The 14,886-nt window shown below is 29.1% G+C and overlaps 1 protein-coding gene and 1 non-coding gene across 2 annotated transcripts; one reads left to right on the forward strand and one right to left on the reverse strand.

Annotated features, from left to right (window-relative positions):
• The first annotated feature begins 3,219 nt into the window (after positions 1-3,219).
• Positions 3,220-3,291, forward strand: Trnae-uuc (transfer RNA glutamic acid (anticodon UUC)). Its single transcript has one exon. It is a non-coding gene; the product is annotated as a tRNA-Glu (tRNA).
• A 2,349-nt stretch (positions 3,292-5,640) lies between these two features.
• On the reverse strand, positions 5,641-14,149 carry LOC145187234 (glutathione synthetase-like). Its single transcript, XM_090100432.1, has 12 exons — positions 13,390-14,149; positions 12,772-12,847; positions 10,414-10,574; positions 9,163-9,211; positions 7,912-7,985; positions 7,678-7,758; positions 7,355-7,456; positions 6,944-7,013; positions 6,644-6,835; positions 6,444-6,525; positions 6,094-6,283; positions 5,641-6,000 (listed from the first exon to the last, which is right to left on the reverse strand). Exons 1-12 carry the CDS (start codon positions 13,650-13,652, stop codon positions 5,877-5,879), a joined length of 1,464 nt encoding a protein of 487 aa, XP_089956558.1. The 5' UTR covers positions 13,653-14,149; the 3' UTR covers positions 5,641-5,876.
• Positions 14,150-14,886: the final 737 nt, after the last annotated feature.

Raw genomic sequence — 14,886 nt, forward strand, 5'->3', positions numbered from 1 at the left:
AAGAAAAAATCTCTTTAGTACAAGCGATATTTTGCTTGAATGTTTTTTAACTTGTAAAACTTAGTTGCTTATCCAAACTGAAATTAAAGCCACATTTGTTGAAACAAAAACCAAAACTGCAGTTTTATTAAGTAGATTCAGCTGAACTTTTCGATTGTGTATAAAATTAAAAAGTTCAGCTTGATCTATATAGAATTTATTTCTTCTATAAATGTCAAGTTGGAATAACTCTCTCAATCAAGGTACCACAAACAGATTGACAATGATTCGGTTTAGTTATTTACTAGTCTGTTAAGTTTTAAGCACAATGGCACTTTTAGTTTCTGCTGTAGATGAGAGTATCTTGATGATACCGTTAGCGTAGCGGCTGTTAATTCGAATGTCTGTATGTCATCATTAGCGTCCCTCATTGTGTGTTGTTGCAGTTACCATCAGCAGATAGAGTCAATGATAGCTGAAGCAATTCATGAAAAATTTCGACTACTTCGTTTGCTTGTGATTTAGCGTACCTTTGGAGAAAAGGTAAACATTATTATTCTGATTAAACAAAATTTATCAGTTAACGGAACCATCTTTTATTTTGAAAGAGTCTACCAAGAGAACTTGAAGAGCTAACACAATTTCCATTTAAAATTCTTTTTGGACTCTCCAAAACAAAAATTTTTTTTTTGTTTATTTTTGACTTACCGAACAAAAACATTGTTAACTTAAAAAAAATGTTAACTTCTTTGGGCTGACTAGTCTTTTAAAGTTTGTTTGGTTTAACAGAAAAAAATAATTGCTGGCCCCGGTGGTATTCCGTTGACTGCCGCTTTACTACCAAGCAAAATTAAATATCAATGAGAATTTTCGCAGCGTTATTCAAATGTCTATTATACAACAGGTGAATACCGAGTTGCTACATAATTCAGGCGCAGATCCAGGAATTTGTAACTGTGACAAAATTTTACGGTTGAAACTTCGATAAGAGATCAATATTTTAACATTTTTTCACAGCATTTATTGAATGAATAAAACGTTGGTAAAGTATAGTAAGAACCGTTGCCGCCATGGCAGAAATCTCTATAGCCAAAATCCGTAAATTACGGCCGACAAATTAAAATGTTTAGGGATATTTCTTAAGCGAAAAAACCCATAACTTACGTGACTGCCGTTAAATTTAAACTATGTGGCCATTGCCATAATAGCCACCCCTTAGATCCGCGCAAACGTTTTCATAACATTTCTTGAAATGTCGGAGCAGGAATACCGCCGGGATCTATTTGGTGGATTGACAGTTTTCAATAAATTAAAGTTTTCAATGACTTTAATAAAAAAGTAAAAAGTATTGTTTTATAGGTAAGAAGTAGATATATAATCTCAGAATTGAACAATCGAGTATTTAGGGTAGCATGGGGTAAGATGAAAAATGGGGCAAGATGACGACCTACCGTTATCTTCAAAACTCAATTAAATATGAAAGTTGTACCTGAGAGCGAAGTAGTTTATTCAATAAAAACAAATTTAATTTGAGTACTGTATGGTATAGATTAATGCACGGATATTTTGAATTCAATTTAATTGATCAGGTTAACTATATAAATATTACGAAAATTAAATCAGTTGATTAAAACAGCTTATTGTTAAACAACCTACAACGTCGTCGCCTTTACTTAACCATGTTTGTACATTGATACAGGATAAATGCAAAGAAATGATCCAAACAATATTTTTGCGTCTCATACTAGTTTTGTCTCATGCTTCTTTTTGTCTTTAATTCATTTTTTAAATGGAAATAAATGCGTATCGGAATTTGTATTTTTTATTTCTCGAGCCAGTGTAAACCAAATAATCTGAATTCAGATATTTTAAATAATATGGATAGCAATTCTCTTTTTTTTTGAAGAGTCAAAGCTAAAAACCAAAAACGAATTATTCATTAAAATTTTAATGCAACCGATATTCAACTCACCAAATTTTTAAAAACGTTTTGGATTTCTGTGTCTTCAATCCCAATCTAAAGGATAGTGGTGGTAAGCTTAGTTTTAGTTGTGCATTCATGTTTTCGCAGACTATTTTTTACAATTGCCTAGAGATTCTCAATTGGATTAAAATCTGTGGAGTTGCCAGGCCATTTAAGTGCTTTAATATTATTTTTTATCATGAATTTCTTGACTTTTTCGGATGTATGGCTAAATCCTGCTGTAATATTCCGTTTCCATTTGGAAACACTTTTAACATCTGTGGAATTAAATGTGTTTGCAGAATCTCAATATACGTGTCAGAGTTCATCATGCAAGTAACTGGCTAGAGTCTTCCTGTTCCAAAAGCAGAAAAACAACCCCAGAACATCATCTTTTCTGGATGCTTGGCATATTGTTCAATATGTCCGGGTCGTATATGCTCACCATCAGAACGACGAACAAACTGTGAACGCTGGCCTTGCACTTCAAAATATGGTTCATCCGAAAATAAAACCTGCAATCAATAAACAAACAAGTTAACTTTTACCCAGTCCCTTCAATTTAATTGCTTCAATTTTTAAAAATGGTATGATTATGTAAATGTAATAAATAAAATAGCTGTAAACTTAATAAACACATTTTGTCTTACCCTTCTCCATTGTCCTTTAGTCCACTTTTTGTATTCCTTTGCCCACAAGAAACGCTTCTTCTTCATGACATCTGTAAGTAATAGTTTTTTTAGAAGGTTTTCTAGCAAACCTTCTAACAGCTATCAACCTCCTCCTCCGCACAGTACTCGAGCAGACATGGATGTCATGCGTAGCTAAATCATTCATTAGTTGGTCACTTGTCTTTTTTGGATTTTTATACTCTCCAGCACCAAATGTTGGTCATCTCTTCCTGAGGTCTTTTGTTTTCGACCACATCCTTGTCTTAATGGTGATAAGCTGCCTGTTGCGATGCTTCTTAACCCGGCTAACTGTAGATTGGTTTACTGAACATAATGTGGCTATCTCCTGTTGAGATTTATCAGAATATTGAAGTTAAGTTAATATTTTAGATCTTTTTCTTGGTGAAGTGTCCATCTTTGTTTATTTACTTTTTTAAAATTTATTTATCCTTCTAATTACAGTTAAATTATAGAAAACACAGAATAAAACAAAAAATAAAAAGGAAAAAAATGTTTGATGCAATTAATTTACACAATAATGTAATCTTCAAAAGTTGAACCAAAGGACTCTTTATTTAATTATTTATTAATTTTTCATTAAGTATATCCCGCATGGTCTAGTGGCTAGGATTTCTGGTTTTCACCCAGGCGGCCGGGGTTCGATTCCCCGTGCGGGAGTACATTTTTTTCTTTAATTCATCTTCCTTAGCTCGTTTCAACAGCTTCTGGTAGAATATCAGCCAGTTGTATGAGCTATATTATACTTCATTCGATTGGCTGAAGTTATTTTAGAATTAATATTAATGATGTAAATTAAAATAATAAAACTCCTCCTTTCCACCGCATACCGTGATCTGTGATAAAAAAAATCGTCGACTCAACATCAATATTGAAATCAATTTTTATGATCAAGATTTACAAAGTTGATTTTTATATTTTGCAGCGCAACCATCTCAAAAGTAATTATTAAGTCATCGTTGTTAAAAACAATTATTACTTTTCAAATTGTTTTTTATAAATTATTATTAAGTAATAATTTATGAAAAATAATTTAATAATTTATATATAATCGCATTAGTTTTTTAGATAATTAACAATCTGAGTTTGAACTTCTCAAAACAAGTGTGATGGTCATTGCCCTCTGAAGTGAAGCGGAAATAATTTTGTTACAATTAACACATTTCTTTAACACAATAAAGTGTTACGGGATGCATGTTGCATCCAAGTTTTGCTCTTTGTTTAAGAAAACTTTTAGTTTCGTTACTTTTAAAAGAAGTAATGCTATGATTTTCTATGTAAGATTGTGGCATAAACTTAAAATTAGATTTTCACAAAATTACTGTATACCAATTGTTGCTAATTGCGTGATTAATTTTGTTCTAACAGCATTTTTCTATTGGTTAAAAGAGATTTCCTTACTGTATCAAAGACAAAAAGATCAAAATCCAGGAATATTTTTAAAGCATCTATTCCTGGACAACTATAGCATCTACAAATCATGCACTCATTGTTATTTACGTTGCATTTGAGCATTGGAATCAATTCTTTGTATGTAAACTTCTATTTAATTGCATTTGTTAACAAATTTGCTTTGGTTATAACACACCAACTAAATTACATATCCGTCTGTAAATTTCAATGTTAAACAAACATTTTTAAAAAACTTTTTTTTTAAAAAAAAGATAAATCTATCACAAACATTTCTGAAAATCTAAATACATGGGCATGGGCATGATTTTGTGGTGTTCGAAAAGATCCCCCGAATCCCCCCAAGGGTATGGTTCTTAAAAACCATGAATACCAAAAACGCTGTTGTAACAATAATTTTAGAGTTTAAGTTACAAAACTTATAACAAACCAATATTTTAATTTAGAAATTTTGTTTTGAATACAATATACAACTCTTTAAGGTTGCCTTGTACAAAATGTTTTTACATATCGCGAGGTTAGAATTATTTTGTTCTATCTCCAAGTTTGAACGTTGGGAGAAAGTTTTTGATTTTTTCTAGAAGCAAAAATTGTTTAAAGTTTTAGCTAAAATTTAAAAAAAAAAATAATAACTATGCTTTAAATAATTTATGTTTAAGCAAATTATTTAGAAAAAAAATTATAAAATAATGCGTATTTTAAAACTTACCATTACTAACTAAAATTAACAACTCATTTTCTCCCAACTTTTAAAATGGGAGATAGAACAAAATAATTCTAACCTCGCGATGCATTGGTTAATGTTTTTGTGGTTGATAACAACAACAACAATCTTCATGCTGCCATGATGAAAAGAGCGTTAAACAAATGGCTTTTACTACTCTATTATGCGTATTTTTGATTTAATTTTATTTATTTTAGACAGTAGAAATTCAGTCTAGTTATTAAATAAGGCTTTTATGTTGACTGAAGCCCTTCCTAAAATATGATATAAACTAGATCGTTAAATAGTATTTTACAACTAAGAAATCTGAAGATTTTGACAAGTTTCTACATGAAATTGATGTTCATTTTGCTTATAGTTCATAATAAATTCATTTTATTTTTTATGAGACTATAAATGCTTTAACATCGCATTTAAATGGCAAAATAGCTAAGTTTACTTTCATGTAATCATATCAAGTGACAAATCATCGCTAATAAATATAAATAATAAATATAAATAATACAGATTTGCCAAAAATTTTGAACTTTATAGCATAGGATTGAAAAATGGTCTCCCACTGGACCAGCCCCTCCCCCTGCCTAATCTTTTAAGTTCAATCTACAGAATTATTAACTGTTTTATAAGAAACAGCCAAAATTTTTACAATTTAATTCCGTTCTTAGTAGCCGGAAACGAAACCTTTGATAAAATACTTTATAAATGTTAAATAGCTTTATTGTACCAAATTGATTTTTTAAATCAAAATTTGTGTTTAAAGCAAATTTCATAATTTATATGATTAACATTTTATTAGCCCTAATTTTTAATAATTTATGTTAACTAACTTGAATTTAATTTAAATAGAAAAAAAAAACAAACAAAAAAACCACTAATTGGAAACAATAACAGAAACTTTTATTTCAAATAATAAAAATCTACATTAAAAATCTTTTCTACTTTATTCATTAAATTTCTTCTATATTAAATATCAAAAAATTTACATTAAATTTCGTACTATAAAAAAATGTCTAAATACAAGTTGCATAGTAATAGAAGAGTAATAAAAGAACATAGGATCAGAATGAAAAATATAAAATAATTTACTTTGCGTTGAGTAGAATGATTGGAGTTATATCAGATAAGGCGTGTCAAGGACAGCGACTCCAGCAGCAACACCACCGTCTTTTTGATTTTTGTTTTTAGTTCGCATTAAATGGCCGGCTGGTTCATTATGAACGATTGTACCATCAACTCTGAAAATGCAGTAAGTATAAACAATGAAGCACGACTCATAAAAACAATAAAAATGTCGAAAGTTCGTCTAGATATATGTTAATACAACTTACGCGATGAACACCCCAAAGATTCCGAGTTCAGTAACTGTATCTGTTAACTGTGGCCGATCAAAATTTATATGGACTATATAGTTATTTGCAGAGGGAGGTTGAATGCGCTCCATAAGAATATATTGACTTCTTTCAGCGGGAGTCACTCTTTTCAACTCTGCGACTAAATCCTCTTCATACATATTATTCCCTTAAAAGAAAATTCAAGATTAGTTATCATAATTCTCTTTATAGAGCCGAACATCATAATTTAAATCACTAAAAACTTAATTTATTCCTATAACCTATATCGATATATATGTTATCCAATAAAAGTAAAATGCTTTTAAAATACAATTAAAAATACATACCACCGCCTTCTCTTTGAGGTTTTAAAACATAATGTGAAGGATTAGCAAGAGCCATTTGAGCTGCTGCATCACCTTCTAAGGTCTAGTGTACATAGTTCAAATATTAGTTGAATATTTATATTCAAAATTATCTATTAACTAAAAATGTTTGTTAAATTATGTTTGAACTTCTAATAACTTTAAAGGTTAGTAAGAACAACCTCATCCAGAGTGTATAAGCCAGCGAAAGTTTTTCGGATCCTCTTTACTGCTTCAGCATCATGGATAAATCTTTCAACCACTCCAGGTGCTGCAAAGACTTGTTGCACTTTTTTGGTTCCAATAAGATTTTCAGCCATAGATGGACATTTAGCTGCAATAGATCGTTCAATCATGAGGCGTGCAGACCAACACTTAAAAAGTGATATTTCATAAATTACAAATTACATACTGCCTTCTACCAAATAAATGATTTCTGCCAAACTAATGTATCAAAAATTATATTTAAAAAAAATATATACCTCAGGACTTGTGTAATCATTTGGTGTATAGGTAGCACGAAAGTAGAATAATGCCACTTCATAACCCTCCCTGATCATGATAAATTAACAAATTTATAAATGGTGAATATTAAAACTATAAAAAGAGCAATATTCAGTGAAAGATTAAGGGGGATTGCCGTTTCCCTTAACAACTAAGGTTTTAAACAATCTGAGAAGAACATTATCTTGGTGTTGTACTTTAGTAATTAACAGAATTACAATTAACCTTGGTTAATTGTAATTTTAAAAACACAAGCTGGTTTGGGTATCCATAATATTTTAAGGTAGAGCCTCCTGCAAACCTAATCTACCACTGCTCAACAATAAAAAGTATTTTTCTATTAAAACAATACATCTTTAAAATGTAATTTACTATCCATAAATTCTTACACAAAACAAGTACGATCCTCCAAGATATTTCCATTTTTGTATATTTGTTCTAAGGATCGAAACAGTACTTGAACATGCTTCTTTGCACCTAACTGCTTCACACTATAAATATAAAAATGATTTAATCCTTCAGATTTTAAAAGTTTAATCACTAAATTTTATTGAGTTTCAACTGGAAGATAATAAATAATTAAGCCAACCTAACAAAAAGACAATTAAAAAGTTACAAAAGAGCAATTTACAAAAGTATTGAGTTATTGATAATTTGTATTTAAGTAATTTTTATTATATTTATGAAATGTTATAAATTATATTTGTAAAACCTTTCTTGAAAATTGTACTCCAAAAGTCTTTGATCAAACCGATTTCTTTCACCATTTTGAATAACAAAAATTACAATAGAGCTAAAGAAAAATCAAACAAAAATAAAAAATATGAACTAAAACAAAAGTTAAAATTAAAAAGTCAAATATGTCAAAAACATCAAAAAGTAAATAAGAGGTTTAAAAAAATTATATCAGAAACTTTTTATGAAAATTTGATAAAATTAAACTAACTCTTCCTTATCGTAGAGTTTCCATAGTTTTGCCATTCCTGCTCCAAGATTCTTTATTGCAGAATTAGTAGCAATCTTTAAAAGATAATTCATTTCAATAGCACATATATGTATGTGTATGTTTATGAGCATATATATACATATTTAAAAAAAGCATAAACATATGAACTGCTCATAAAAAATGACAATTGTTTTAATTTTTTTTTTCTTTGTTTATAAGAAAAAACTGTTAGAAGTTAGTAAAAATAATTTTATTGGCTGATATAATTCTGTTTCTAACAATTGAAGCCAAAGATTAAGAGATAGTTGCTTCGCTCCATGTGGAAATGTCACTTCCTCAGATAAAGAAGTTGGAAAATTTGAAGCACAATTTACAGATTCCAAAAACAATCCAAAAACATAAGACATGTCTAAAATAAGCCAGGATCAGGAAAGAACCCTTTAGTTGTCAAAACCAGGCTAGTCAGTGCCATCAAAAAGTGGATTGACAGGAATGCAATCAGGTGAACAAAAAGGAAGGCATTCCTGACAACAGTTAGACGGCTTGTCAAAAAAAACCATTGGTGCCAGTTCATTGGCCTGAACAAAGTAGTTTCTTCTTACAGACCATCTTAAGACTCTCAGACTAGAACAATTCAAAAAGTTCCTTCATATCTTGAAAAAAAAAACAACACCAATTTATTTGTTAAGATGGTTTACACAGAGTATCTGAACCATGTTTTAAAAGCTCATGCCTTTCCTTAGATTGTTGTTTCCTGATCCACAAGAAGTTCTCTTTGTTTTAGACGGGGCTTTCTGTCAAATGGAAAAGGCTGTATAAAACCTGGTTGTCCATGGATTTTTGGCAACCCCCTTTTCTCAGTGAATGTCAGCATCCTAAAATTGGTCCCCTCAAGATTGACATCAACAAGCAGTGGGCTGAAATGCCAGTCATACGTCAAGGCTGTGTGCTGAAAGTTCCAGCCCAAGATTGAAGTTGTAATTGCAATTGCTGGTGGCTATATTGATTAAATATTTTGAAACTCTTTTTATCTTTTATTCTTGAATAAATTTCAATTAGCAGAAAACTTTGAAAATAACAAAAAACTCTGAAAAAATTTAAAAATTTTCATTTTTTGTGACACAATTGGTATGTAAAACAAATGTTATTAAATAAACATAAAAAGTACAGATTTAAAATCTGTAATACATAGAACTAAAGATTCAAAGATCAGTGATATTAACAGTTAAAATATACAAAGATCATAATAACCTGATCTATTTTGCAAGGAGACTTCTCTCCCATCACATCACTTGTATACCTGGAAGAAGATATTTTTTTAAAATTAATTTTCTGATACACATTAAAATGTTATACAGTAATGAAACAAAATGTATAAGAAAATAAATATAGAGTTAGATATATTTTTAACTTTTATACCTTTAAACCGCTAAGCATCCAAATGCATGATCTATTGTTCATGCATTTGGGTGCTGTTTCAAAATCACTTTGTAAACACATTAAAAATGATTATCAACCCATTTTCACTTACAAAAGTTGAAATCAAAAGCTCAAAGTGAAATAACAATAAATTTTTTGTGTTGGACAAACTTAAAAAAAAAATCTCTCTAAATGATTCATTCACTTAACACAGTAGAGAGATATTTGGAAGAGTTACCTAAACAATTTCTTACTTATAATACCTATAAGTACCAGTAAGAGATTGTCCCACAACTTTTATTGGGAACGTTCCAATATGCTGTTGCTGATTTAGATATTTGATTTAAATGGATGGTTCTGTATATAAATTAACAGCAAATTAAAGTTTGCAAATGCAATTTGAAGTTATGCATTTATGTGATAATATTTGTGTGATAATAATTAAAATAGAACAATTTACCAAGTTTTTGAACTGTTAAAGAAAAATCATGGTTAATAAAAAATATAATTTACTTTGTGATGTGGAACATGATGAAGCCCATTTAATTGCTTTAATTTGGATATTAGGTTAGGGTTCATTGGGAGCTAAGGTTAAAAAACATCTAGCAGTTATTTTGAAAACTTTTTTATTCTTAAATGAAGAACTTTGCATTTCCAAAATAAAAATTCATTATGTGGTCATGTTAACTTTTCCAGTGGATCACAATTCCATCCTTCAGAAAACTTTTATTCCTCCAAAACAAGTTCATTTTACTTAAGTTGTAGTATATATGCATTTTACTTAAGTTGTAGTATATATGCAATAAATATGCTCTGTATTTCCAATCAAAGAAACTTGTTTAAAACTTGGTAAACTGTGTAAATAATTATTACATTTTAAAAATAGTTTGTGAGTATGCCACCACTGATGTAGAAGAAAAGCTGTTAATGCAAACTATCAGTAAACATAATTAATAATGTAGTCAAGTTTATATAAGTTTATTACAATCCTAATAATTTAAAATTAAAATTAAAAAGCTATTGTAGTATAGAAAGCATTGTTTAGTTAAGTTCATTTTCAAGTAATGCTGAAAATAACACTACCTGTGTAACTTCTCCACATAAGAACCCAGACCACCAAAGGAAGCAGCAATCATGTTCATCTCAATCTGCTTAATATCATAAGGACGTTTGCTTTCATCGGTTTCATTTTTCTTCAACTCATTAATCATATAGTCAGATCGAGTTATATTAAATGCGTATTTCTAAAAAATTTAAAAAAGATTTAATTCAAATGCTTATGCGAGATGTGTGTAATTCAAACGCTTATGTGAGATGTGTGTAATTCAAATGCTTATGTGAGATGTGTGTAATCACTAATAAATTAAAAAAAAACAAAAAAAAAAACAATCAATTTGATCAATTTGATAAAAAATGCATCAGGTGTGAAACGCATAAGTGTGCATAAGTAGCTTCCTTAAATACATTTTTAGATCATTAATACAAATAGGCATCAGGCAATACTATGCTCATTTTTGCTTTTATTAAAATTATGATTTGAAATTAGGATTGATATATATTCTAAGACATGTCATTATATATCCTACAACAACACAATATTCTATAACATGCCATTAAAGCAATTAATTGGCATGTGCCAAGTAAGTACTAATACCAAAATCAAGAAAATGTTTTTAGACTTGCTTATACAAATTAAATCATGACTTATGTCGATTGAACTCAGACATGTCTAAATTAAAATATCATGTCTATCATATATCGATGCAAGAAAATGTTTTTAGACTTGCTTATACAAATTAAATCATGACTTATGTCGATTGAACTCAGACATGTCTAAATTAAAATATCATGTCTATCATATATCAATTTGAAGAACTTTTTTTTTCTTCTGAAAATGGTATTTAATAATGTCACCCAGTTTGGCATAAAACTGTTGATTCATTTTGGTAATGAAATATCAATTTTTTAATATTGCAAGTTTAACATCTGATGCTGGCATCAACTTGAAAATGACACAATCTTATATTTGACAGTTTTACAATTTTAAAAGCTAGTTGCAAGAAAAACTTAAAATTATAAGACTTTTTGAAAACTTCAAAATACCTTGACCTGTTTGGAAGTATTTCATAAAAATTGATGATAAAAAAATCTTTATTTTTTGATAGCTAATTTAATATTATTTTGATATGCAATTTTTGATATTTAAAAAAAATTATCATAGTAATTAGTATATGAATAATCCAATTTAAGCATCTAAAAAAAAAAACTAATTTTGAGAAAGAAAAAAAAAATTTTTTTTTTATTATTTAAAAAGATGAGGAAGGACAAAAGGACAGAAATAAAGTACATTCTTTGTTAAAACAAATTGAAAAATGAAACAAAATAGAGAGTGTGCAAAAAGAAAAGAGCTGTTAAAGGATATAAACAGTAGAGGTAGCATGAATGTGGATTAAATGTTTCTATTAAAATGAACTTAAAATATTAAACACTTCATTGTACACCCATTAATAATTTTTTAGCAACAATTACCATAGCAGAAGTATTTCTTTTAGGGGAAAAGCTCAAATTCCTACAAAACATGCAAAAGATGCTATTACTAAATTAGATACAAAGACACAAAATTCAAAGTCAGTTGGAAGAACTGATTGCTGTAGGGCTATCTGGTTTAATTATGAGGGAGCCATCAATTTTTTTTGAGTATTTCCAGATTAATGCAGATTTTCTCAGAGAACCCCTCCCCCCCCCCCTAGTAGCTGGCCTGAAATATTAATTTTAGTCTAGGATTGGATATTGTGAAGTCACTAAAGGTTGTTAATGATGTGGCAGAATGAGGAGTGAAGTTAATGACAGACTTTAATAACCTTTTCATGAGAATGCAAGATGAGAAGCAAAACAATATGTTTTATAAGTAATACATAGCAAAAGCTGTATCATGTTTCTAAAAATACTTTGAACAAACTTTAGAATGGATTTTATTCTTTGTTATAATCATTTTACTAGGCATTACTAGGCAGCCAAAAAATCAAGTTTTTTTAAACATTGAACAACCTAATGACAACAGTTAACATGCTTCAATTATGCTCACACTTTGGCTATCGTAAAATCTCCGAAGAATGATATTTTTGAATGGTTCCCATTGACAAAATTCTGGAAATAATTCTCTACCCCTATCACTGCAGTCACTGTAATACATACATACATGCATATACATACATGCATATGCATACATGCATACATGCATATGCATACATGCATACATGCATATGCATACATGCATACATGCATATGCATACATGCATATGCATACATGCATATGCATACATGCATATGCATACATGCATATGCATACATGCATATGCATACATGCATATGCATACATGCATATGCATACATGCATATGCATACATGCATATGCATACATGCATATGCATGTATTATTACCTGTTTAATTCCTTCCTTTCTGACTTGATCATAGATTTCAAACTGCTTTCTTGTAAATTCATCGTGTATTAGAACACTAGATAAATATATTTAAATGTATATAATGTTGTATGCAATCAAATGACCTTAAGTAGTTGCTTAATTGAAATTAAATACAGGACTTTTAAATATCTTTTTAGCTAAAAAAAATCTTCCTGAAATTATTTTGGTAAAGAAATATAAAAAATAAAACCTGGTCAACAATTTATAATTAAATAAGATTTTAAAAAAATAACAATTTTTAAACAGTTTAACTTCTTTAAATTTGCATCTCATTCTGTTTCATTGGACACCGTGATTGACATACTTCAGGAAAAAAAATTTTAACTTTAATGGGGACCCTAAAATGGTGTTTGTGCTGATCTTAAAAATATTTATTAGTGAATTTTACAAGTCCCATATATATATATATATATATATATATATATATATATATATATATATATATATATATATATATATATATATATATATATATATATATAAACTATTGAGTACTCTGACTGAAGTATAAAAATATAGAAGTATAAGTATTGTAAAAAATAAATACTTTTAACTTAAAAATTCATAAAATTTCACCTTTTTAAAGCATCATGTATAAATTCATGGTCTAGACTAGCTTTATAAACCAATTCTTGCAAATCAGCCTGTACAGAAAAAGCTTCTTCATAAAGGTATTTTGGAAATGGGGAAGGAAACAGCATAAATGGAGCAAAGTTAAGTAGTTTTCTATCATTATTATTTCTCATAATCATCCCATGAAGAATCACCCAATCTTTCGCAGCATCAGCAAGTTCATTGATTTCATCATCATTAAAATCAAGGTTGCTGTAGATATCCATTTGACTTCTGGTTACTAAATTATGTTAAAACATGTAAAAAAAAAAAAAAAAAAAAAAAAGCTCATTTTGAAACTTTACTTGTAAGGTGATACACAGAAAAAAAAAGTTTTATCATTAAACACTCAAAAGTAGTTATAAAGTAAAAAAACAAAAATAAAACATTTCATCTTAAAAAATATCCTCCGTAATTCTTTTGAAACTAAATAGGTTTCAAAATTATAAGTAATATTTATTTAAAAATATCTTTCTGCGCTTAACATTTTTCTCTTCATTAAAGGAAGCTAGCTAGCTAACACTAAAAATAAAATTTTAAGTAACTGGTTATTTATCACATTAAACTCTGCGTTGTTAGAAGTTTTTTGAATTATCGGTTTGAATAATAAAACGAGCTGATTTGGTATTTTCTAGCAGGTGTGCAGTTTGACAGAGTTCATTCAAACTTTAACAGGTTATTAATCATAACAGAGCGTTTATATTGATCACCCGCTTTTGGTTATATTTCATCTACAGGAAAACTTATTTTCAGGGAGCTCGCTAAAACCACGTGCTTTTGAATGGTATCAAGCGGTTTTTACAAATTAAATGTTTTAACGGCGAATATAAGAAATGGAGTTTCTTAAATACATATATTAACTTTAAAATCTCATGAGTTTAATTATTGTCATTAATTCAGTTTTAATGTTGTTCTCTGTATGTAGATAGTTTGTTATTGACAAACGTTGGTTCTTTTAAACGAAACGTTGGTTCTTTTAAACGGAACGTATCGATTACATTCTGGGGTAAATGTCGTACTTCGTAGGAAAGGAATGACATTATTTAATATTTTTTTTGAATCTGCAAATGTGATTGGTAAAAAAGATATCAATACATATTGCTTTCTAATCTTGTGAAGCATCTGTAAAATTTAGCGGGGGGGGGGGGGGGGGCAATAATAATTAACTTGAGAACATTTTTTGTCGTTGGTAATAAACTTGGTGAGCTTTATTTCAGTTTTACATCAACATTTATTATTTTACGCCAAAATGGTTAAGAAATGCTGTGTTTCTGATTGCAGAGGAAGCTATGACATTGAAAAAAGTCCGAGTTTACAGACTTCCATCCAGTGATGATGAGAAAAATTCTTGGATGAAGTCTATTCAACGAAGTGATTTTCCAAATAAACCAAAAAATGTGAAAGACGTTTCCTGGACATTTTTCCGAAATAATTGCATTTTTCATTTTTTCATGACATCTT

The sequence above is a fragment of the Hydra viridissima genome, unplaced genomic scaffold, assembly GCF_058129835.1.
Source record: "Hydra viridissima isolate aposymbiotic clone 2 unplaced genomic scaffold, HvirCarnegie_v1 scaffold_1, whole genome shotgun sequence".
Taxonomy (NCBI): Eukaryota; Metazoa; Cnidaria; class Hydrozoa; order Anthoathecata; family Hydridae; genus Hydra; species Hydra viridissima.

Coding starts and splice junctions, on each gene's coding strand:
- LOC145187234 (XM_090100432.1), bottom strand. CDS start 13,652: ATGGATATCTACAGCAACCTTGATTTTAATGATGATGAAATCAATGAA. Junction 7,014..7,354: donor GAGGATCGTACTTGTTTTGT/GTAAGAATTTAT, acceptor TATCATGATCAG/GGAGGGTTATGAAGTGGCAT. Junction 6,836..6,943: donor ATGATTACACAAGTCCTGAG/GTATATATTTTT, acceptor TCACTTTTTAAG/TGTTGGTCTGCACGCCTCAT.